This window comes from Phoenix dactylifera, chromosome 3, assembly GCF_051530095.1.
Source record: "Phoenix dactylifera cultivar Ajwa chromosome 3, Ajwa_hap1_PhDact_Kaust_v1.1, whole genome shotgun sequence".
Taxonomy (NCBI): Eukaryota; Viridiplantae; Streptophyta; class Magnoliopsida; order Arecales; family Arecaceae; genus Phoenix; species Phoenix dactylifera.
The window spans coordinates 54,426,749-54,451,708 of NC_143192.1; the positions used below are offsets into that span (position 1 = coordinate 54,426,749).

At 38.5% G+C, this 24,960-nt stretch overlaps 1 protein-coding gene across 6 annotated transcripts; it reads left to right on the forward strand.

Moving 5' to 3' along the window:
• Positions 1 to 1,494: 1,494 nt before the first annotated feature.
• LOC103716258 (transcriptional corepressor LEUNIG_HOMOLOG-like) lies at positions 1,495 to 22,354 on the forward strand. 6 transcript variants are annotated; one of them, XM_008804184.6, is made up of 18 exons: positions 1,495 to 1,736; positions 2,007 to 2,094; positions 2,259 to 2,356; positions 3,411 to 3,520; positions 3,627 to 3,937; positions 4,024 to 4,099; positions 4,187 to 4,292; positions 14,565 to 14,614; positions 14,697 to 15,002; positions 15,316 to 15,402; positions 15,579 to 15,809; positions 15,909 to 16,050; positions 16,119 to 16,228; positions 17,461 to 17,610; positions 19,727 to 19,882; positions 19,965 to 20,081; positions 20,229 to 20,426; positions 21,858 to 22,354. In XM_008804184.6, the coding sequence occupies exons 2-18, from the start codon at positions 2,063 to 2,065 to the stop codon at positions 21,999 to 22,001; spliced, it is 2,424 nt and encodes an 807-aa protein (XP_008802406.1). In that variant the 5' UTR covers positions 1,495 to 1,736; positions 2,007 to 2,062; the 3' UTR covers positions 22,002 to 22,354. The 6 variants fall into 6 exon arrangements, with proteins under 6 accessions (XP_008802406.1, XP_008802409.1, XP_088575275.1 ...); XM_008804187.6 differs by having other exon boundaries at positions 15,909 to 16,014; XM_088719149.2 differs by having other exon boundaries at positions 1,501 to 1,736; positions 1,999 to 2,094.
• The last annotated feature ends 2,606 nt before the right edge of the window (positions 22,355 to 24,960 follow it).

The following is a 24,960-nucleotide window of genomic DNA, read 5'->3' on the forward strand; positions in this document are numbered from 1 at the left end:
GAGCATTTTTCACAAGATGATTATCTTGTTTATGTATGGAAGGGGTTTCCATAATTTTAGCAGAATGGCAGATAGGAGATATGGATATATAATATCATTGATCTTAGATCTCTTTATCATATGCTTTCTTCTATAATTACTAGACTTTGAATTATTTATCCTATCACAGGACTTTGTCTTTTAAATCTTATCAATCTTGCTAAGTTTAATACCATATCTGAGTTTTAGTCTATAAGTCCCTCACGGATGCGGCCTGAACACCCTAACTCGCCATCCCGGCATCAACGGGTACAAATGGCCTTCCTACGGACCATCACTCAACTATGATATTAACTCAGCATGAGACTAGATTATAAGACATGTAAAATAACTAAAGTCTAATAATTATGGAAAAGCATAAGGTAAAGAGTTCTAGGGTCTGGATATTATACCTCCATATGCTCCTTCCACCAACAGCTTAGCCAGCCATTCTGGCTATGCTCAGTTCCCTACCTAAGTAAGGTTGGCTTACCGAGACTTTTCCCCGGCGCTTATGTCTCGGCCTAATACCCTTACTATAGATAGTTGCCTACAGATTACCGACCCGAGGTACTACCAGTAGCCTCCCTCTTGGGTTCGGGGCTAATGAACTGAGAATGCCAACTTGGCTCTGATACCAAAAGGAGAGGCTACTAAAATCACAAGATCCAAAACACTACAGAACCAGATATTTACAGCCGCGCACACCCTTTAAACACAGAAGCATAAATATCAACTCGAACGTGGTTGTTAAGGTTCGCGTTATTGTGAGCAGCTCTTATCCTATTATATTCATGATAAAATAAACTTAAGCTCGATCCCCAACTCATTCTATCAGGTCATGACCCTTTCCGCCTCCTATCTTGTACCTTTAGAACCTTCCATTTGGGCCTCAAAGAACAGGCCATTTTTGGGCTGGCGCGCCACCTACCCCACGTGGCAGGCCCCTGGTTCGCCAGCACCAACCATCCCTCCTCCCCGACGAGAAATTCCTGCCGGTACCGCGTGCATCATGAGGCCTGCCGTTGGTTTTTACGGCCGCGTTCGTCGAGCGTGCATCTTAACGCATCATCGTGGAAATCAGCGGTTTCTATTGGCTGCTTGCATGGCGACGCTGTTGCACTCGGTGCAGGCAATAAATTCCTCCCCCCCCCCCCCCGCTCCTCCTACACGACAAGCTACGCGCACGAGTTTTGTGCAACCCCCCCGTGCGAAAGCGAGCCCTCAAAGAGAAACGCCTCCGAGGCTCGGCCCCCCTTCGGACATTCAAACCAAGGGTCCGCATAGAAATCTCGCTGAGCGTCCTATTTAACGGGCCCCGATCGCCTTCTGAGTCACAAACGGAGGATCCATCGTCACGCATATAAACGTTTACGCGGACGTCTTGAAGGGTTTGGTCGCTCTGGTGTCCTAAGCTCAGCTTCGGATCCGAAGCGAAAGCTCGAAATATAAACTCCGTTGGTATCTCTCCTTCTCCTCTCTGCCTCGAGACTCGTGAGAGAAACCGTCTCGCTCTCGCTCTCGCTCTCTGTCTCTGTCTGTGTAGGGAGCGAGCTGGTCTTCTCTCCGAGGGGGATCGTTCTCCAATCTGAAACCCTAGGGGTTTCTTCTGGGGTTCGGTTCTCTCCCTCGCCGTAATCCTTCCTCTGATTTCCGACTCTACGAGGCGTTCTTGGGGGAGTCGCAGTTCGACAACTCGAAGCGGGGTGGAGCTAACGGTAGGTTTCTTGGCTCTAGAAAGTCGGTTCTTGGATCTGAAATCGCGTTTCTTGCCACGATTTCCGGTACTTCGGGTGGGTTTCGGAAGCGGGGAGACGGAATCGGGGTTTTTGTGTGGGTTTTGATAATGTGGGATGTGATCTTGAAGCGGTTTTCGTGTAGGAGGCTTAATTTCTTTAATCGAGATTTGTCAACTGTGCTTGCTTTAAAGAATAGTTCGATTATAACTGTTTGTTTCTTCTTCTTTGGGTGACGGACGAGGAAATCAGCGGAGTGACGGTTGTGCGACGTTTGTGCTTTGGGTCTTCTGGATTGGAGCTTAAGGATGGCGCAGAATAACTGGGAAGCAGATAAGATGTGTGTATTCGATAGAATTTTCTTTTTCTTTTTCTTTTTTGATTTACTTCGTTTGAATTCTTCTGGTTTCCTATGATGCTGAATTACCGACTGTAGATAAATTACTGCTCTTATCGTTTCTTTTATTGAAATTATAAAACTCCTTTTTTTCCTTTTTTTATTAGGCTTGATGTTTATATTCATGACTATCTGTTGAAACGGAATCTGCAAGCAACTGCAAAAGCTTTCATGGCTGAAGGAAAGGTTTCAGGAGATCCAGTAGGTAATAAATTTCATTTCTTTTTGTATGTCATTTAAGTCCTTCCTATGTTTGTATTTACATAGTAAATGTCGAGGTTTTAGAACTCAAATTTCTTTGTGAAATTATTGTGAATGCTGATGAATACACAGAGCCGCCAAGAAATCTCTCTCTCTCTCTCTCTCTCTCTCTGTATTACACACGTTTTTTATATAGGATGATGTTCCGGGGACGTATTGCTACAATGAGTTGTATTTTGAGGTAATAAGTTGAACTACAGATGGTTTTGATGCCTTCTTGTGACACTTATTGCATCATGCATTCCACTCTAATTTTCTCTTTCAGAAAGGAATTCCAGTTACAAACAATTGTAAACTCTGGATGTCCATGTTCTTTCTACCTTCAATTTTTTTTTTTTTTGAGAGGTTAGTTATAGAAACTCTGGAGGATGTAGGAGCATAGATGTTGAGCATTTCTAACATTCTATGTACACCTTTATCCTGATTAATCTCTAGATAAGTTTTTTTAAGAATTGATGTCTCTCATTTCAGCTTGTCATCTTCTAATCTTCTGCAGGGAATATGGATTTCTAGGTTACCTGATTTTGCTATCTTAAAAATTTAATTGCAAATTGGTTTCTGATTTCCATTTTTTTTTTCATTTTTTCCTTTGAATATTGGCTTCTCCTGAAGTATTTAGATGCCATTATGCATGCATATAGTATGTACGGACCATCCTGGTTGGATATTGTTGGTGTAGTGGGGTTTGTGTTGCTGTATTATTTCTTCTAGTTTGTGTCATTTCACTTGGTTCATGCTGGTCGAGATGGATTGCTATAGGTGGATATGAGCATGGATCCTCTATTTTGAAATGGGACTTGCACGGCATGATATGATGCAATATAATATTTCTGTTTTGGGCTATGATCAGCATGAATTTGGGACTCTATATTAAAGTCCTTTATCTGAGCAATGCCATTCCAGCAATTGGAACATAAACTATCTTTAATAGAAAATTTCTGTTTCTGTACATAAGATATTTACCGGGCAGAAACGTAAGCTTTAGCTTAAGTGTGCAGCAATTGATGCTCCGGGAGGATTCCTTTATGAGTGGTGGTCTGTGTTTTGGGATATTTTCATTGCAAGGACCAATGAAAAGCATTCTGAGGTTGCTGCAGCTTACATAGAGGTAATGTTCTTAAAGAAGTACCTTGTTTCTGATCCTATAATCTCTTCAAATTTTTAGTTGCCAAGACCCAAGAGGGTGTTCCACCGAAATATTTGTTTGCTTGCAGGCACAACAGATAAAAGCAAGGGAGCAGCAACAGCAGCAGCAGCAGCAACAATTCCAGATGCAGCGATTGCAACTCATGCAACAGCAACATCCTCAGATGATGCGTAGGGATGGTAACCATCCTGCTCTCAATGGTACTTTAAATGCCATAAACTCTGATGGAATGTCGGGGACGCCACCAGCTACTGTATTGGCTGCTAAAATGTATGAAGAACGTATGAGGCATCCCCACTCAGTGGATTCTGAGGCATCCCAACAACTGCTTGATGCTAGGAGGATGGCCCTTCTTAAGTCAGCAACCAACCATCCTGGGTAGTATCTACTGTTTCATGTCAATATTTTGTAGACACTAAATAACCAGGAGTTGGTAGGTTATTCTTTCTTTTCTTCTGAGGCAGGCAACTGGTCCAGGGTAGTCCAGGCAGTGTATCTGCTGCTCTGCAGCATATTCAGGCACGAAGTCAGCAGACAAATGTAACTATTTATACCACCTCTCTTTTAACGCTTCATTTATTCATATTATACATTCTCTGTTATTCATTTTTCTTATAACTATTGCAGGAAATCAAGAGTGAGATGGGTGTAGGGCAGAGATCTTTGCCCATGGATCCCTCTTCGTTATATGGGCAGGGAAACATACAAGCAAAAGCTGCATTAGGTGCTGCAGGTAAGTAACTAATGCAAAGATTCTGAAATTAATCTTCTCATCCACGTGTTTTAAATAGGCATGATAAATGCGACTGAGTGCATAACCTGAAGCTAGGATGTTGGTGGTACTTGGTGATCTCATATGGTGTATTGACAAAAAGCATCAATCACTACAATTTCTGATATCCTGGTATTGCACGAGGGTTTTGTATAAATATTTTTCATGAGCATGCATGGAAAGACCTTGCAGGTTAGTGATGTTTTTGGTGCAAGATCTCACCAATTAAAACATGCAACCCTGACATGATGGACATAGGCCACTAAGTTCATAATTGGGATTTCAACAATAGAGAATAGGACATCAATTAGAGAAATATTAAAAGCTAATGGGTGTAATGTTTTTTTTCCTAAAAAGAGTAGAAAAATTGGGAATCTCCATGGGGGTAAATAAATAATATAGATGGCTCAATTATTCTTGGTAAAAAAAGTTTTTAATTTTTTATCTACAAGGTTAAAATGTGAAGGTTACATAAGAAAAAGCTATAGGACCATTGGTGAGAAATCCCTAAAATCTTCTTAACAAGTAAATAGCATAAGCAAACTCCACAGAAGCATATGAAATATACATCATATCATTTCTTGTAAGCTGTTAACATAAATATCATTTCCTATAGTTTATTAAAACCATAGCCAAAAAGTATTAAGCAAAAAGGATTACTTGAGAGTGAAGGGATGGCGGTTCATAGGATTACCGCAACTAAGATGTGGAGGTTTGTGTGACATCCTTAGTGGACTTGCATAGCTCAACCACACTTTAGTGTTTTTCGACAAACTTCAGCATGGTTGAAACCAAGGTCCGCAAAACTGGCATTGGGATCTGTATCGGTCAGCGCTTGATACGGTTCCGTACCGAACCGAATCGGTAAGGCAGTGACAGATGGCCCATACCCAACCGGTTCTGGCCGGTTCACATCGAACCAACCGGTTCCGGCCGGTAAAGGACTGTTCTTGGCCGGTAGGGGTCGGAACTGAATATGAATGACGAACCGACTCAGTTTCGCACCGGGTCGGTTCGGTACTGCCTGAACCGGGCGATTCGGCCCGTTCGGCAAACCTTGGTTGAAACCTTCAGGAATTTGGACAATTAAGCAAGTTCGACCTGTTTGGTAAGTCTAGAACTGCCAATATGCCAATGACCTAGTCTGGGAGCTCCATTAAATGCCAAGCATTTGAGGAAAAGAAATTGGGCAGTTGATAGGAGTGAACAATTTTGCTGCCGTACTCCACATTCATACTGCTGGAGTTTGAATCATTAATTAGGCCAAATGCATGGAGCCTAACTTCTCATTTTCTACAAGATGCAAGGGACCGTGGTATAGGCAGCCAACCCTCTGGAAAGGAAAATAACATGGTAAAACCCCTTAGAGAAACTATGGTACCTAAGGAGCAAGATGTGTTAATGGATCTCTAAAGCTAGAGCATTGTAACTCTATTGAAATCTATGTTCAAAAGTTAAAGCAAAAGCAAAAAATATGGAAATCAACAAACCATCATGAAAGAGCTGTTTAGTTGATGCACTACTTGAGCGCTTCCGAATGATCCATCAATTGGGAGAGCTCACTTGTCCTTGTGGTTGGATTAGGTTAGTAAAGCTACAAAGGTGGATGAGGAAGTTGAAAAGGTGGAGCGGCTACCAAAGAGGTAGTATGGAGGAGGTGGCAAGGATAGTGACATCATGTAGGCTCACGATGTGTGGCAGGATAAAAAGAACCAACTGAATGTGAGTCATTGAAGTAGGTCCACCGAGTGTTATGGTGAGCACAAGCGCCTTAAGTGGAAAGAATGGGGATTGGAACATCACTTCTTGTTTTCTTTATTTCAATATTTCATGTGTCGTAGTTGCCAATTTCGTATAATAATTTTTGTTATTGTAAGAATCACTGCTCTACAGAGAGAGCAATAAGGATTGTAGAGGATAGACATGCCTATTTTTTATATGCTTCATTGGTTCATTTCTATGTCTTGATGCTATACTTATAGGGCTTATTGAATATAAAATTACTATAAATCTTTAATTAAATTCCAATTATATCCTTGTTTCCAAGGATATAAGTACTGGTGCCTACTGTCCATATATCGTCTACCAAATTGGCTGGTAAGATAATAGTACTGGTAAGTGTGTACCGGTACCGTGCCAACACAAGGTGTTTTGGCTCCATTCTGCTGTCATTGCACAAAGAAGCGTATGGTATGTCAGTACGGTAATTTACTGTACCAGTCCACACCACATGGGTAAGGTACCGGTACAGTTACTGGTACTAGTACTTTAAATTTGACTCTTCCTATCTTCCAAACTCTCTCTTTCCTCCTATTGCCATTAGACGTTTAGAAAATTATTCATTTAAGATATTTTATCTCTATCGACCCACATGTCTTTGTAGGCTTTTCTTTTGCTTATTCCTATTATCGTCGAAGCCCTCTTGCCTAAGCCCATGGCTGTGCTTGTTGCATTGCCTATCTCATTCTCACTCTCGCATATCTTTCTCCCTTACAGTCACTGCTTCAGGTAGCGACTCCAAGGAAGACAATGAAGATGCCCCCAAAGACGAAGCAGGGGGAGCCATTGGTGGACGAGGAGAGGTTTAAGGTAGTGCAGTCCTTGAGAAAGAGGCCAACGGCATTCAATGTTGGGGTAGTCTTTGCCATTCACTACCTAGGGTGGAATGGGAAAGAGGATATTTCCGTAATTGGAGAGATAGACATTGGACAACTGTGGAATTCCTAATTTTTCTTTTTTTTCCCCCTTCTATTTTAATTTATGTTGCTATTTCCTCCTTTTAGTTTGTCTTTTTCTTTGGTGGTGGCTCTATCAATCACTTTGTTCCTTTGTTTTCCTTTTTTATTTTTCTTTTTCCCCTTGAGACTAGGTTTTAACGATGCTGATATCCCAGATAACAAATGCCTTTATTACTGAAGGGAGGAGGGGTTTTGGAGCAAGATATCCTAAATAACACATCCTTCTTAATTCTTTTAGTTATGGTTACAATGTTCACTATTTGCTTAGAATTGTTGGAATAAAATAATAAGTATCATTAGCCTTTACAATGGAAACAAAATAACAACATTATTTTCTCAAGACACTATTTATAAAATAAATTATATATTTCATTGTTTATATAGTAGAATAATTTTAAATTGTTTAGGAGTCTGAAATCATAAAAATACATTCGATAAATATTGAAAAGTTAAGATATGACTGTTCTTAACAACTACAATGGAACAATTGATAAGTAATGACTGATATTATGTGTATATCATATTAGGAAGGAAGTGAAATTAAAATAGTGGACAATATATTGTTATTTAGGATATTATGTGAAGATATCAGTTAGATGAAAGGTCAAAAGAGTTGATTTAATTTAAAGAGAATGGAGGGTGTTATCTTATGGAGGGGTTGGTCGCAAGAATCATGTTTTGTTGTTGTATTAATATTCAATATGGAAATGGCGACTCGTATTTGTTCGGTGAAAGCGTTGCTTGACTTTCCTAGAAATAAGATATAATCTACTATGATGGTCCATAATTACTACTATATTAGGAAAGAATGAACAGGAAAAGTAAACTAATAATGTTGTTCAATCATGTTACTATTCACATAATAGGTTATTTATTTAAAACTGAGATAAAATGTAAATATATCGTTATTAGATTTAGAGTCAATAATGAAACAAGCAAATAAAGTTCTTTGGCGATTATTTAATTTCTCAATATACATATTATAATCCAATGGGGAGCCTTCAAAATAATTTTAACTATAGTTATTTAAAATATTTTAGATTACCGAAGATGTTTTGGTATCTCGTTGCGAACCACCATTTCATGATAGTAGCATGGTGATAGGTATGAGACAAGATTTCAATTGCTGATTTGTGCGATACTTAATAATTTGGTTTTTCATAGTTCCCAAGTTGATTGCTTACATTAGCACGTCGGGATCACGGTAAATGGAACCCTAATGTCAAAAGAAGGATAAGGGGATGCGGTTTAGTTAGTAGGCCCTGGCTTTCGCAGGAAAGTAGGGATGCTTGTAGATGTGATATATGCTCAAAAAAAGGAAAAAAAATAAGAAGTTTCCAAGAGGCCTCCTTTCCTCTAATCAGCTTTCCTAAGTCATCCTTTGCCCCATCTTTCGTCGGCTTCCCTTCGACCACTTCCTCATCAAAGCCTTCCTCTCCCCTGCCATTGTCACCACCCATTTCTCATGCCTTTACGTCGTGTACATCGACTCTTTCTTCTTCGCCACACCACTGCCCTTGGCGAAACCGTCGCCTTATGTCACCTTCGCTGCCGGTGCTCCCTTCTCCCTCACCTCCCTTCATTGACTTGGCCACCCTCCATTGCACTATGAAGTATGAACCCTTCCCTCCCTTCATTGACCTGGCCACTGTCCATTTGCACTAATCTCCATCTCTTTGCCACCCCCTTTAAAGATCAAGGAGCCTAATGACGTGATCGAGGTGCCACTGATGCCATGGTGCATGCGACGTTGGAGGCAAGATAGTGCAAAGAGCTTCCAAGGGCGATGGGGAATGTTGGAGAAGGGGTTGGTAGACGTGATGGATGGGGCACACTCTGTGGCTATGTGGAGGGCGCATGTTAATTCCATGAGGGCATTAGTGAAGCCAGGTGTGTAAAAGGACATGAGGTATGAGAGAGTGGTATACGGTGGTCATTAGCAAGGATGTTGTGATGATGGAGGTGCTACTAGAGGCGGGGGTGGTCTCAAGTATTGCCACCATGTAGGGGACGAAGCAGAGGACAGCTATGACCTCTTATTTTTTATTTGTTAATTTTTACAAGCTTCTTAAGCTTTCATACAAAAGCCAGGTTCCGTGAACTAAACAACGTTGAAGGAGTGAGGGTTTTAGAAAGTGGTTATGTAAAGTACTTCGCATCAAATTTTAGTCAATAAGTAGTGCGATGTGCTGTGATGGTCTTTTTAAATCTTAATTAGTTAACAAGGTTGGATTTGTTCTATACTTATATTTATAATTTATTGTTGTTGGGCACCAGTTGGACCGTACGACATGCAATTTACATGTCTAACAATAGCTTGTCAAGTCAACAAGTTTGTAACTCATCTAATTTTAGAATATGATGGAATTTTTCCATCTCCATAAGCAAGCATATGGAAATGAATGTTTCACTTTGTGAGATGAAGTTTATGAAGGTCAGTTTTGTCAACTTTCTAAAATGAATACAAGTTATAAAAGTTTTCTCGGGACGAATAAGAATTTCTATATCAGCATATAGGTCTAAGCAAGGTTTTTCATGCCGTCCCGAATCGCCTAGTTCGAGGCGTACCGTACCGGGGGTGATCGGCATGGTTCCACCCCTCTGTTTGAGATACAGGCGAGGGTGGGGGACAGGGAGAACGGGAGAGAGGAAAAAAGAGAGAGGGGGAAGGAGGGAGAGGGAGAGGAAGAGGGAGGCAGATGCTTGGAGGATGCCGACGGAGGGTTGCAGAGGGCTAGGGCGGGGTGTAGAGGGGCGGAGGAAGGGCTCCACCCTCCCGTTCCCCTATTTCATTCGAAATAAGGGCCCTGGATGGGGGTCCTTTTTTATTTTCAAGAAATTAAGTGAAGTCGACAAGGGGATTGCCGACTTCACTTAATTTCTTCCTCCTTGCCGACTTCACTTAATTTCTTTAAAATAAAAAAGGAGCCCCCTCTAAGATCCCTATTTCGAACGAAATAGGGGAACGGGAGGGTGGACCCTTCCTCCGCCCCTTCGTGACCCTCCTTCAGCCTTCTACCTCCCTCCCCCCCTCCTCTCTTTTCCCCTCTCCCATTCTCCCTCTTTCTTGCCCTTTTCGTTGTGTCGGTACGGGCTTGCGAGGAACGACATAGGGGTATACCAAACCGTGCCACTGGGCAACCGGTATGGGCCTCAATACTGGCACAACGATCCTTGGGTCTAAGCCTTTCATTGCATATTTCATATACACTTTGCTTAGTTCAAGGATTTTATTATATCTAAATTATTAATAATAATATGCTAATAATTAATTTTGTATGTGAGTTAACTCACCCAAATTTCGGACCTACTTTGATGAATAAGTTCCATGTAAGCAGTAGGGATTTCCAAATTTAACGTATTTGGTTAACGATGCATGGATAAGAGTTGTTATACTTGTCTATTTACTAAGAACATGGAAAGCATACTTAGTACTTGGCATAACATTATAATATGTTATTTAGCATTTTGTTTTTAGTAAAGTAAATAGAAGCAATCTAAATTGTTAGATAGTATCAATTTTCTTTATTACCGAATCCACTTTTATCTCTAATTTGTTTCGAAGCTTTTTATAATAATTCTGATTATATGTATTAAAAAAATGAATAAATTCATACAATGTATAGAACCAACAAGAGATAAAATCGTTGCCAAGTTTTGATGATATATTCCCTTACAAGAATTATTCCAGTAAAGTTTAAGACACTAAGAGAACTAAAAATAATCTGGTATAGAAAATTTGGCTAGCAGTTCTTTTATTTTAAGTTGTTCTTGTCGCTGTTGACTCCTTAAAGTTTAACAGCCAATAATAAAGTAAGCATTTATTGTTCTTTGATGCTCCAAACTTACAAATTGGGCTATAACCCAAAAATTTCAGTTCTTTAGGAGGAGATTACGTTCAAAGTTCAAACCTAGGATGAATAACAAGAATGTAAAGTCACAGTTGTCATTCCTGTTACACAGCGGAAGCATTATAACATCCTCTTTTGTAAACCTTGAGGTTGACTGAGAAACCAATGAAAGAGGGAGGGTGAGGAGATAGCAGTAATTGAGGAAAGAGAAAGCGAGATAGCAGCACTAATTAGCAAATTTAATTAGGCTTCTGTTCCTCTCTTGGTTTTGTCTTTTCTCCTTCCTCTACTGCTCTGTCTTATTAAGGGATTAGTTAATTATGATCATGTGGCTAAATGGAGGATGATGCTTTTCTTCTCATTTTATATGAAAATTTGGATATTTTTGGAGGGGAGAACTTTCTTCCTCTGATGCTTTGATAGATACTAGGATTGTCACACACCAAGAAGAAAGGGCATAAGGATGTTTGAACTTTAATTAGGATATTCTTTCAGCTCAGTACCTTATCCAATCCCTTTCAAAGCGTGAATGCTTGGCTACTCCTTGAACATAACCTTTCATGTAAATTGTATACTAGAGTCTTGATAACATTAGCTACATTAAATGATGCAGGACAACGAGGTGATGAAACTCTTAATTTCAGAAGATACAGAAGCTATATGAGTTAGGAATTAAGGATTTTCAGAAGTTAGGGGATCCCATGGGGGTAAAAGCTTAAACTTCATTTTACTTGAACTCAACATTAGAACCTGCATAAGCAACATAATTTATCTCCAAACTTTGTGATTTTAGGGTAAAGCTAATAAAGGGAGTAGGCTTCTGACTAATGGTATGGGCATGTAAATGAAATTTGAGGTGAATTTAGTAAACATGATACTTTAAATAAACTTAAAGGTTTTAGGAAGAGGTTAATAGTAACATGCTTAGAACTTAGAAGAAAAAATATGGAAAAGCTTGACATAACATTAGAGATAACACTAAATTAGAATGCTTAACAAATGAGGATTCATAAAGCTGAACCTAAATTATGGGGAGAGGGGTTGAGGGTTATGATTGCCCATAGTTGAAGTGTTTTTTTTAAAAAAAATTGCTAGTTTTATGCTTTTCGCAACAGAAGACGATGTTTTTGTGGATATTGGCTCTTTGGGGGTAGTTAAACACATCATGGATAGTGTTTGTTTCTTGGTGATACTAACACCACTCTGATTCCAAATTTTCAAATGCTGATATTAATATTAATTGCTCTGTGGGGGCTCTAATTTCAGTTTTTTATTTTTATTTTTGTTCTAAGGGATTTTTCTTTTTTTTCTATCCTATTATATGTTTGAGATTAGATGACTGAAGGGTTTAGGTCACCAAACAAAGTGACAACTTATGATGCCAAATTAGCTACTAAGTGGTGGGTGCTATTATTGGCTGTCCAACCAATGTAGGAAATACAGTGAAGGATGGACAGGCACCTCATCTCTCTCGGGTGCCCATGCTCCTCTCCACACCCTCTCCTCTTTTTTAAAGCACGAAGGGGTGTTTGCTTCAGGCATATGTAAAATTGTCGAATCAATATTTTGCTAGGGTTTCTTTACAAAATGATTCCTATATCTTGTGAACTACAGGCTATGGAAGATCTGAAGTTTTTGTGCCCTTTTATTCTCTTTTGTTCAGTTAATTTCCTACCTTCCCTCTCCTATCTCTAGTACATGCATACTCATCTTGCTGAATTGCTGTTATGAAAAGTCAGATCTCAAAATCATATCCTTTGTTAGGCTGGATCATAGGTGGATCTCTTCAGTTATGTGGAGAATGTCTCGAAAAAATTTACCTAATTTTTGGAGTGTAGAATCAAAAATCAAGGATGTTTTTCCTGGTGAAAAATCCCCCCACTGTGTTATATTGTATTAAAGAATTGAAGAAGCTATTCGTTATTGACGTTGTGTCTGTGAAATTTGCATAACTAAACTGCTACAAAGCACAAATACTTTAAATCACATGTCATGTCTTTATTGGATATTTATCAGATGCCGATACTTTCTGATACTTCTAGAGTATGTGTCTGATACTTATGTTAAGTATCCTACTATTCAAAATTAAAAATTGCATTAGGGATACCTTCCATATGCACTCAAAGATACTTCCAGGATACCTCCAAGAATGGGCGGAAGGGTTTTTTTATTAGAGATTGTAGCTTGTTGTATCCTAGCGATAATATATCCTAATTTTCAAAGATCTCTCATACAATAACCTTATCGTATCCATATCATGTCATGTCTGTATCTGTGTTCATGCTTCCCAACTGAAATGTCATTGTATGCAACTCTATTATTATCAAGCTTAATTTTGAGCATCTTCCTTGAAGAACCTGGATACGAGACTGAGAATGTAGAGAAAAATGATTAGGAAGTTACATTTGGTATTGACCAAGAGAAAAGAGTATGACATCAAATCCCTTGAGCATATTTTTAGATGGCAAAGAGAGAGTAAACTATTGTATGTAAGGTGTTCTATATCATGCCAGTGGGAGTTGGGTGCATGTCTTTCCTTAGCTCGTGCTTCTAGGAGCCACTCTGAGATCAAACCTGGGTAATTATCCCTCTGTATTTCTCAAATGTAACAAAAAAGAATGACCTACCTCATTTCCTTCTTAAATAGTACACAGGCATGTTGGTTAGAACATAGAATATTGACTGAGTTTTTCCATAACTGCCTTCTTGTTGCATGCACTTGAAGCATGTGAAATTCACATGCTAATTTGGGCATCTTGATCTTTTTTTTTCACCCTAAATTAATGTCCCTATAACTTTGCAAACTGTGTAACTTAGCACTTGTTTTATTTACATGTTGTCTTTTACTCACATCGTTTTATCAATATCATGCTATTTTGTATGAACCTACCCCATCTATAGTCTAAATTTAGACTATTCAGCTGTCTTTGTTCCTGGGCTAGTGGGAAAATGTTCCAACATTCATCGCCACCTAGATGGTTAAGATCACCAGATTATTACCAGTACAATGACGAAGTTGCTGTTGAAAGGGTCTCTTAATAATGCTCCTTCACATAAAAAACTGCAGAAATGTGTTACACAAGGATCTGTTTGAAATAATCTAACCAATTTTATATATCAATATATATATATATATATATATATATATATATATATATATATATGAAAAAAGAATTTGGTTGTTGATGATCTAACCACATTTCATATACTGTGAATAGCATAGGAGATGTGGTAGTCCTTTTGCACTCTATCCCCTTCCTTTTTTTTGATCATCCAGTCTGTAAAATTTGATTACATTTTGCAGTCTACCTCTACCATCTATAAACTTCTGAATCTCCTCTCTCACTCTCTCTCTCTCTCTGCCCCCCTTTACTCTCCTACTGTTCAAAGTTACAATCTTATTTAGATTTATGGCACTAATTATCTGTTCTCTTAGTGTTTAAATTGGATTTGGAATCATATAGGTGTGTTAAAATTGTTTCTTGTGTATATTCAATGACCTTTTACAACAAAAGCTTATCAAAGGGAGAACATATATCTTAGCTCTTTAAAAATGAAATATGGGCCATGAGCCAACATGATATTGTTTCGGTATAATATTTACATTGTGAGACATATTTACCTTGCCTTGTCCATTTTTACAGGATTGAACCAAGGTGTTAGTGGTCACCCATTGAAGGGATGGCCTTTAACAGTAAGAATTGTACAAGAATTCACTTTTCTCATTTAGTCAGGTAATCTTTGTAGTAAGTTTAGAAATTTATTGCATTCTGTAGGGATTTGACCAAGTACGCCCAAGTTTAGGTGCACAAGTGCAAAAGCCTTTTATGACTACTCAAAATCAGTTTCAACTTTTCCCATCGCACCAACAACAACAATTCTTAGCAGAGGCCCAAGCGCAAACTAGCCTAGGCAGCTCACTCAACTATGGGGAAATGGATCCACGAAAATTCAGGGCCTTGCCTAGGGGTGGTTTGAATGGTAAAGATGGTCAAGTCAGTGGAAATGATGGATCGATCGGTTCCCCAATTCAATCAAATTCTCCAATGGTCAGACAGGATCAATCTGAATATCTAATGAAGGTCAGTTCTCTTAAAGGTCACCTAATACAAGTAATCTTGTGAGTCTAATCTCTCTTCCTCCCTCTGGTTCTTACACTGCTTCTGTTGTCTATGCCAGTCACTGACAAGTGCCACTTCTGTCTACTTTTACATGACATTTTTCATATTTTTCATTAGTTTGAAAAAGAAGTATCATTTAGATTCCTGTGGATTGTGGAACTTTTAATTCTCATGCTGGATCTTTTGGCCTTTAGATGGTTTTGAAATGTATTATTTATATTTGTTTATATGATTATCCCTGCATCTTTATTTTGTACTGACTAAAAATGTTTAGTCGAAGGTGGCCCAGATGCAGCAATCCTCTAATCAGCAACAACAGGAACTGCAACAGCAACAACAGTTGCGACAAGCACCAAATAGGGTCAGATTTATCTCTCACTTTTGATTTCTTCTCTCAAGGAAATATTTATTTTCTTTGCCCAGTCTGGTAGCTGTTCAGCAATGATGGTCAGCTTATGCTACATAAGCTAGTTTTCTTAAGTCTAAGTTCATTCATTGTCATTTCTTTAATTGTAAATCACATTCTTAAACATCCAGAATGTTAGGAAAAGGAAACCACCTACTTCTTCTGGAGCTGCAAACAGTACTGGTACAGGAAATACTGTTGGACCCTCTCCCAACTCCCCTCCATCAACTCCATCCACTCATACACCTGGTGATGGAGTTGCAGCTGCTGGTAATTTGCAACATGTAACCAACATGTCAAAAAGTTTAATGATGTATGGTGCAGATGGAACAGGTGGACTTGCTTCTTCATCAAATCAAATGGTAACTCCTGGCACAATTCTTTCAATGTCATTTGCAAGCAAGCTAGGGAAGTCCTTTCCAATTTATCCACCTTAAACTATCTGCATCTTTAAACAACAGGATGACTTGGAGCACTTTGGGGATGTTGGTTCTTTGGATGATAATGTGGAATCATTTCTGTCACAAGAAGATGGAGATGCAAGAGATATATTTGCTGCATTGAAAAGTAGTCCTGCAGAACACAACACAGAGTCTTTAAAGGGTAGTTTTCTGTCATCACATCAGAACTTCTGCTAGATAACCATTAACATGTTCGCACTCTCTTTTCAGGTTTTACCTTTACTGAAGTCAGTTCTATCCGTACAAGCAATGGCAAAGTTGTTTGCTGCCACTTCTCTTCAGATGGAAAGCTACTGGCCAGTGCTGGGCATGAGAAGAAGGTGAACTAAATAGCTTTTGCAATAAAAGATACTTTCGGCAATACTAATATATCTATGATACAATATAGAAGGATTTGTGTTGTGTAAGTACTAGTAAAAGTGGGGATTGTGTCATATTGAGCAAAGCCGAATTCAAGGATTTGGCTACATATTATTAGCAGCAGAGTTAAATATTTTCAGTCAATTATAGAAAGTATGCTTCAGTTCATATGTCATTATAAAATAAATCCTCCAAGAATGCACTTTACCATTAAGTTATGCCTATGTTTAGATTTTGCATGTTCTATTAAGGAGATGAACGTGGCCATAGATTTTTTATGACATACCTGCACAAATATAAAGTGTTGCCAAATAAATCATAAATTGAAAAAGTTCTTGGATACACACAGAAGTTATTGGGTCTTGCATGTGCGGGGGTGAATATAGAAATTTAAAACTTGCAGTCTCATTTGATTCTCTATACAGTTTGTATCTTGTCACAAGGTTGCCTATGCAACGGTTTTTGTGCCACAAGCTCCTTTGTAGTTTGGACCTGCTTTTAAGAATTTCTTTGATGTTTATAATTTTAGATTCAATCTCAAATTATTTGCTGTGGTAGAAGCAAGGTTCGCCATCTCGATACCGAACCCTGTACCGATGCCTCACTAGCACAGTGTCGGTATGAAATTTTTTTACGTACGAAGTATCAGTACGGTATGCTCTGTACCACTTAGTTCGGGCCGGTACGGCGAACCTTCGTAGAAGATAAGCGCATATGAAGGGAAAGGAAGTGGAAGAAGATAGGATTGAAGAGATTAAATGTGAAAAGGAGAAAGCAAGCAACAGAGGCCTCAAAGGAGGAGAAGGAACATCCAAATCCTTTTATTCCATAACAAACATAGGACTTAGATACCATACTGTAAAGAAATAAAATTTTGAAAACCCAAAACTGCACCCAAGAAGTGGTTGGGCCTTGGGTTTGTTGGGAGAGGAAAGGCGTGGAAGAGAAAGGGTGTCAATCCTTTTCTGTCTCGCTGAAATTTTATAACTATGTTTGTAAACTATTATATGATAATATGCTCTCTTGGTTTGTCATATTACTGTCAACTGTTTTGTGCTATTGGTTATCATATGTAGCTTTACATGATGTATATATCCATCTTCAAGTTGCATGCATTTATCTGGTAGAGTTTATCTTCTATTTAATTGATACTGGAATTCTAGGATTTACCATCTAATCTTTAATGTTATAGGCTGTTCTCTGGAACATGGATACTCTACAAACAGAGAGCACTCCTGAGGAACACTCTTTTATTATTACGGATATCCGTTTTAGGCCAAACTCAACTCAGCTGGTTACATCATCTTTTGATAGAACTGTGCGACTTTGGAATGCTGCTGAAGTAAAAAAATCTCTACTTTTAACTCCTGATGGTGTTTTAATTTGTTATTTTCTAGTTAATACTTGCTTTATTATTATATGTAGACATTAAACTATATCATATATTTGTTGGTTGCATATCCTGCTACTACGTAGAGAAGCATGAATATTTCTGTTGTGTGGAAATTTTCATGTTTTATTCCCAAAAGGAAAATGGTAAAGGTCACCAGTGCTGTCACTACTCAGTTCCTTGGTCCTAAGAGGCAATCAATTATTGGGAATTCTACCTCCCTGCCTGACACCACCTACCTCCTCTGTTTAACACCAATCCCAGCTGCCTCATGGGACCAGTGCAAATTGTGTGGTGAATTGCGCTGTGATCTGCAGTACTCTTTTCAAAGTATATCTGCTCTGAGAATACATGTATGCTGAAACACCCTTTTGGTTAGAGTTGGAATGAGTCTCACTGGAATTTTGTATCAGTTTGGATCTCGTCCTGGATTTCAGGAACACGAATCCCACTAGATTCATGGACTGATTTGGATCTCTGAATGATCTGAAAGAAGCATAGTCTAAGAGAATGATATCGGCATCATCCTTTTGCTTAACAAGAAAAGAAAAAGGGAGAATAGCCTCGTGTGCTTAAAATAACCCAGTTTGCATGGCCCAGGTGGATCTGTGCTCCACCTCACAGTTATTTAATTACTAGTTTTTAGCACATGCAATGTACATGCAAACAGGTGGTGTAGAATACGAAAGATGGATTGGGCGTTGTTGGAGGAAAAGAAACAAACAAAAGAGGGGAACAGAGTCAAAAATCAAAATTGCAGGTGGAGTTGTAGAGGGCTGGATCCCATGGTCGAGTGGAATTTGGGGATGGACATGCATACGATTATAGTAGTATATGTCATGTTAATTCATCCTAACAATATTGTTTTTACTTTAATCCACATAGATTCCCGGATCAACATCCTAACTCTATTACAGTTGTATATATCATGTTAATTCATCCTAATTCTATTTCTTTTACTTAATCCTCATAGGTTCTTAGATCAACATCCTTTGTGAGTTACTCCTTTGCTTTTCTGGATGTAGGAGGCGAATCCTGAGGGTAACATCATAGACTTGACTCCCTTGTGGCTCATGCATTTGGGATAAATTCATTAGTTATAACTTATGGAAGTTCAATGTGTCAACTAGGGTAATTTGACAGCAGTTTGGAATTTTATTCAAGCTGAAATTGGTTTATGCTAATTAACTAAATAACAAAGGAAGCAAGAGAGCAGCCGGGAAAAGGGCTTCCAAGCAAATCCGTACTTGAGTTGCTAAATCCACACTCTTCTATCACATGCTGATGAGTTAACCAACATTGTTGACAGTTGCATGCTATTCTACTTGTAGAATAACACAAAATTATAGAAATGTGTCATTGGTAAGCCGGGTTTATCTTCTATGTTGGTGATAGTCGAATAAGAAATAGTGGTGACAGGAGGTAGATGCTAGTACATGTCTGTTTAATGTCAATTTGGTGTTCTTATTAGAAAATCTCCATAAAAATCCAAATTCAGAATAACTTGTAGAGTAGCATGTATCTACCAGATCATATAGTCCCAGTATTTCTTGTTATTATTGCTTGTTATTAAGGTCCGCAATTTTGGTACTCGGTACTGTATCGATACTTATCAGTTCGGTATGGTACAGTACGGTACATTCCTGCACCGAAATAGCTTTCTAGTCATTTTTCTCAATTTTTATCTTGGTACGCCCAGATACAGGTCGGTATGTCTCAGTACAAACCAGTACATCTTGGTACGCCTTGGTAGAGGTCAATACACCTCGGTACGGAGCAGTACGCCTCGATATGGGGCAGTATAGGGCTTGTACCAACTTGAAGTTAAGTTTTATATTGGTTTTCTTTCGGTACAGTACAGTTCGCCCCATACCGGATGGTACGGTAGACCATGCTTGTTATAATACTTTATATTTTCGTTATCATTTAATATTATAATGCCCTTATACTAGCATTTGTAATTTGGAAATGTACTACTAATTTTTAGCTTGAAATATAAGTCAGATATCTTGCTGTCTAACCATTGGCTTTCCTTCTTCAATCTCCAATTGTTTTGTTGGTTTTGTAGCCAAACTTTAGTTTGCACACGTTTGCTGGGCACAGCTCCCAAGTGACCTCGCTAGATTTTCATCCTAAGAAGACGGATGTTTTCTGCTCTTGTGATGGAAATGGTGAAATTCGGTACTGGAATGTCAGCCAGTATTCATGCTCCCATGTTTCTAAGGTTGGACTCGCTGCTTCAAATATAATTTTAATTTAACATACTGTGTTCTTGGAATTAATGATCTAGACTATTGGGAAAACAGGGTGGTACAGCACAAGTAAGATTTCAGCCCAGAATTGGACATCTTTTGGCTGCAGCTGCGGAAAATGTGGTGTCCATTATTGATGTCGAGACAGATATGAAGACACTCACGTTACAGGTGTTGTTACATAATATAATTGCTTCTAAGTTGTACTTTCTAGGAAATAAAAATGGACATCTTGGATACTTTCTCGTATGATAGAATATATGTGGTTAACCATCTTTATTTCCGTTTATCATGCATAGTTTTCTTGTTAAATTGCAGGGTCATAACAAGGAAGTACACTCTGTTTGTTGGGATGCAAATGGAGACCAACTGGCATCTGTTAGTCAGGATTCTGTTAAAGTCTGGTCTTTGACATCAGGGGAATGCATTCATGAGCTAAGCTCCAATGGGAACCAGTTCCATACATGCATATTCCATCCAAGATACCCTAAACTTCTGATCATTGGAGCTTATCAGGTAAATGTGATTCTTCTCATCATGTTATCTTGTTGGAGGAAAATTCCTAGTTCTTTCTTGTGATAGCCTTCCGTGGCAGTTTGGAAGGTTATCAGGCTGCTGGAACACCATGTGAGGCCAAAATCCTATATATGTTTTCCTACCTTGTCGGATAATTTTTGGCTGCTCCTCTGTCATGCTTGTGTGTGGCCCTATATGAACTTTTTACCTTCCCTGAGAATCTAAAATGTTAATTTTTGGCTGTCATATGAAAGTTTTATATCTTTTCCCTTTTTGGGAGAAAAAGACTTGGATAAAACCCTGTCACCATTAGGTTGCCATCTAAAAGACGTTATTCTATAGTGGACTATTTTATTGTCCATTATCCCTGTTGCATCTGTCTCATACACATCTACTTCATAGAAACTCTTGTTTTTCTCAATTGTTTAGACATAGCAAGTGAGACATGCCATAGCTTTGTGGCTCAGCACTTAGAAAGCTGAGTACGTCTGTTCAGAACTTGACTGACATGGCTATAAAATCTTTGCTGGTATTAGCAAAAATATCCGCATATTGATCATTCTTCTGCGTTTTTTCGGCTTAACCTATATCTGTTCTGCAGTTTAGAGTATCATAGGAATACATTCTCTGGAGGTGGAATTAAAAGTAACTTAAGGAATTCTCAAGTTTTTAATGTTTTTTTGGTAGGTCTTATTAGATGGTTTAGCCCTGTCCTGGTCATTTTCAGGGTGCCTCTGAGCATAATGCTCATAAGCTCATCATCTGGGCAAGCAGATCTTCTGTCTGCGGCAACTAAAGAATGCTTGGCACGCCAACTGCGACTTGTCTGTGCTTGTTGTACCCATCACAAACCCCTCGGATATGTGTGCATATGTGTGTGCATGTGCGTGTCTATGCATCTCTGCATGCATATGCGGGTGGGTGGGCTCATCAGCAAATAGTGCATAACGCACCACAAGCTCATAATGTGTCCTCAGGGGAGGAGCAAGGACCATCGATGCACTAGCACCAGTAGGTCAAAAAAATCTGAAGTTTCTATCAACTAGAAAAGAAATCCTCCTTTCATCTGATACACTTGTATTGCTATATTGGAATCCTGTTTATTAGAAGGAAAAACAAAAATCAGTGCGAAATTGTTGAATTTAGATTTCCATTTTCATTTTCCTTAGCTTTCTCAACACATCTAATGTAGCCTTACTTCCTGGATGTTCCAAAAGAAGGTCTTGGAAACATGGAAGAATTGTTTCCTAGAATTGGTCTCAGTGCTCTTACCCATGACATAGATCCTTGTGATGTTTGAAATGTCAATATTTTTATCAATGTAGTAATTCAGTCATATGCTGTGTAGTTTTCACTTGCAGGCTTCAGAAGAGGCATCTGTAAGGCTTGAAAAAGTTTTGCTGATTCTAATATATTTTCAAATATTTGCAGACTTTGGAGCTGTGGAACATGGCTGAGAACCAGACCATGACGGTTCAGGCACATGAAGGCTTGATCGCAGATTTGGCACAGTCGCCTTTCACTGGAATTGTTGCCTCTGTGAGTCATGACAGATCTGTTAAGATATGGAAATAGGCAAAGTTGGTGACTGGACTTCTTTTTGATGGCACTTTGTCAGCTGTCAAAAAAAGTGAAAAGTGAAGCGAGGATGATGCGCAGTACTGTTTTTTTTTTATATTTGTCTGTCAATTAGGTGGAGGTTTTGAAGGCAATAAAATCACAAATTTGGTGTAATGGTCATAGGTTGTATCAAAAGAAAACAGCAGGTCATAGTGCCGTATTTTCTGTAAATTCATATGGATGTACATGGATAATTTGCCTCATCAACCTTTGTTGGTTGAAAAACTTTCAGCATATTGGGATTTTGTTCATCCTACCTGCATCTGGATGGGATGGGCATAATTTATTTTGGCGTGACATTTTTCTTATACGCTGATCCTCTGATAGTCTATTTGAAAAAATGAATCTTATGATTATGACAAATAGTCAGTGGTTTTTTTTTTTTTTTTTTTTTTTTTGTACAGTGGCAGCTTATACTAATCTCGCATGAGCATTACTTACTGAGTTAAAGAACAAAATATTCTTGAAGAGATAGGTACACAACGGGTTCAAAGAATCTCAATAGAATGATGAACAAGAGGCAATCCAATTGGCAGTTCTGTTCGTCTTTCGAAATACGTAGCCAGCCTGAAAGATGTCGCACTTTTGTAGTAACTTCCGGACGTTCTCTAGAAGTGGATGGTTGAAGACCTCCGGCCCCTTATGAATAATCCACTCAACCACTTTCATTGAGTCCCCTCTAAAATGATCCACCAGGTCTCTAGAACTCGACTTGAGTTTTCTCCAAAATGATACACCAGGTCTCTAGAACTCGACGGCTCGCATAACAAATAGTCAGTTTTCATTGTCTATGAGAATCTTGCTAGAACAGAATGTGTCCTATCAAGAATGGCCAGATGCCAATGTAATTTTTTTGCCCCAAGTCAAGATCATTATCTCATGATGCAGAGCGAGTGGAGTTTTATTCTTGCTTGGTATAGGGGTAATCTCCTCCTTTTGTTATTGGAAGAGAAAAGGAAAAACGATTGTAATTGCAGTGATTAGGATTAGATCTCACGAACAGCAGTGTCAGAGTCAGCTTTAGTTTTGTGGTACAGGGAAGCTAAAAGCTGTATCGCTTATTAATTTTTAACAAACATTGTTGCTTGGAGTTGGATATAATTCATCTAAGCAGTTCATGAGAACAAATTTCCTTGAGAAATGTAACTTCCATGACCAAGTTAACTTTATGAAGTGTACACTCCATTAGGGGTCGAGCCTACGTACATGCAGTATAACAATCAAAATTTTGATGCACCAAATGTTGCACTTTTGTTATGATTAAGTTATATGCATACTAAAATTCTCTTCTCAAACTGATGGTGATTGGTTCCTATCTTTGCACCAAGAAGGGAAGAAGAGGGGTCATGATTCAAAGTGCGTTAGTTACTGATAAGAATAAGTAATGATAAGTTATTGATAAGACTATTGTCTTTCTTTTTTTTTCAATAACTTATTCTTAATTGATGTAGAAAATGTGGATGATCCAATTTATCATAAACTAATAAACGTATTAGTTCAGCTGAACTAGTGCATGGAAGAGGTCGAGGAAAAGGTTGAAAAGACTTTGAGATCCAACCTTTGAAACAAAAAAAAAAAGAATAGAGGGAAAAAAACTTTTGGTCCACATCTCTTAATAGGGTTCGTGCTTAGAGCATGACGCCTGAATGTTGTGGTAATCTAGTTAATTGCATTAATCCCCTCCTGATACATGACATGCCAGCTGTGCAGGGATTTTTTCTTTGTGCCAATTTTGGGACCCATAGCATTAAAAAATATCATTTATTAGTCCGAAATGATTAGGAATCTTATCAAGAGTTTCAAAAATATATGGTTTGGTTTTTTTATTAATTTTATTTTGATTTGTTTGGTTCTCTCTCCCTTCTCATTTCATTTCGTAGCTTACTCACATGGCATGCCAAGAGAGACATTTCCCATGAATAGAAACTGTCTTCCTCGTCTATATAAATGGTGCAATGAAGTCCCTATTCAGTCGCTTTCCCTTCCCTTTCTTCTCATTGCTTCGGCAGTCTTCCCCGAGCTCCGCCACCTTGGCCAATCCACAGCTAGAAGAACGTGGAGCCTCTTAGAGTCCCTGCCACCACGGCTATGAGGTCCTTGAAGTTATCACAAGTTCAAATTCTTCATTGGTTTCAAACACTCATTTATTAGCGGAAGACTAATTCTTATATGGTTTGATTGCTTGATGATTGCTTAAATCTTTCTTTTCCTTTTTCTTTCTCTATATTTTTTTTAATAAGGGAGAAGGCAGGCCTTAATGCAACAACTAGATTGCTTCAGTACGACCTGAGTGTCCTGAGTTCAAAACACAAAAATAATATTTCCATATGCATGGTTATAAAGCTATGTGCATCCTCTCTAGATCCTGGAGTGGTGGTAGTCTCATGGAGTATAAAGAGGGAGACCTGAAAGACTCATCATAAGAACAAGAAAGATACACCCCGAGATGTAAAGAAGACGGTCGAAGTTGTGAGGGAAAAGGTCAATGTGGCTGCTGATAAGGTAATTATATTTTTGCATATAAGTTGCAAGATTGGCATAAGAAATTTTTCCGTTATAGTTTTTCAGCATACGTATGTGCAAATAAATAATTTTATTTGCTGCTTCTTTTGTCTTAGAATGTGTAAAGCAATCTAGAACAAGACTGGTTGCAGGGTCTAATATGTTGACCGCACCACTAAGTCACATTAAAAATCAAGGGGTCAAACAAAGGATCAACTAATTCAAGTATTCAATTTAGGATGGTTTGTATTTTTTCAAATTTTTCCACAACAAAAAGATGAAAGGGCCACATTGTTTCATTTAAATTATCCCTAGCTAGCATAGTAAAGTCAATAAAAAAAGTTAAGTTTGTAACACTACAATGTTGGCTTCTTGTGTGCATGCTCTGACTTGAGATTTGAGAGAACTTAAT